Source organism: Gregarina niphandrodes (assembly GCF_000223845.1).
Source record: "Gregarina niphandrodes unplaced genomic scaffold scaffold00025, whole genome shotgun sequence".
Taxonomy (NCBI): domain Eukaryota; phylum Apicomplexa; class Conoidasida; order Eugregarinorida; family Gregarinidae; genus Gregarina; species Gregarina niphandrodes.
Window position 1 is genome coordinate 161,034 of NW_011645794.1, and position 913 is coordinate 161,946.

At 52.5% G+C, this 913-nt stretch overlaps 1 protein-coding gene across 1 annotated transcript; it reads right to left on the minus strand.

Moving 5' to 3' along the window:
* Positions 1-551: 551 nt before the first annotated feature.
* Positions 552-821, minus strand: GNI_112080 (hypothetical protein; the record flags this gene model as incomplete). The annotated part of the gene is made up of 1 exon (XM_011133237.1): positions 552-821. The coding sequence occupies one exon, from the start codon at positions 819-821 to the stop codon at positions 552-554; it is 270 nt and encodes an 89-aa protein (XP_011131539.1).
* Between the last annotated feature and the right edge of the window lie 92 nt (positions 822-913).

The window sequence follows — 913 nt, forward strand, 5'->3', positions numbered from 1 at the left end:
CGTTGGAGGACCCGAAGTGCAATAGCCTGTTGATTGACATACACGGGTTTAGAAAAGAATGAAGGTTCGAAAAGGAACTCGTTCGACTCCATTTTCAGACATCTACATTTATTCGCTATCAGAGGACTATGCCAGTAAGAGAGAGAGACCCATCTGACACACGTGCGAACACACGTGTGTCATCTGATTATTCGAAAAATTTTCAGATGGGAGTCCTTCGAATTAAACGACGGAGCACTCTTGCGATACGACTGGAGGAGCACTCTTACCATGCCATAATCTTGTGAGCGACAATCATGTGAGCGGCAGCCTTGCGAACGAGCCTTCTTCCAAAATGAAATGCAGAACTGGGGAGCAATTGCACCCACGTGTTGCGCGGCAGGGGTTGGCTTCCGGGGGTGTCAACTGAGGGTGGGTGGTTCGGCTGCGAGTGGTGATTACGAATGATCTTCAAGTGGCCTTCAACTATTGATGAAGATCAATGGTTGAAGACAAACAGCTGAAGATCATATACGGCTTATCACCGAACGATTTGAATGGTCTGCCGTTCATCAAATGGCGGCCCTGCTGTGGCGTGCCGTCTCCTCCGGCGGCAGGTACTTGATCAGGACGTCTCGGAGTTTGTCGTAGCGACGTCGGCGGCGACTACGGCATTCCGAGCGAGTCGTGCCCTCGCGGTTTCGGAGCTCCGTTTCCGTAGCCCGTGCGCGCTTGCTAACCTCAACCTCGCCAGGATTCGAACCGCGGGGATTGAGATTAGGACCACGGGCGTCGAGGTCCTCACGCCAGGTACTCACACCAACGTCAACATTTATGTCCATAGCTATTAAAATATTTTCACGACCCGTGTCAAGCCGGTCCGCGAGTCAGACCAGTCCGCGAGTCAGACCAGTCCGCGTGTCTAGGGAATCTC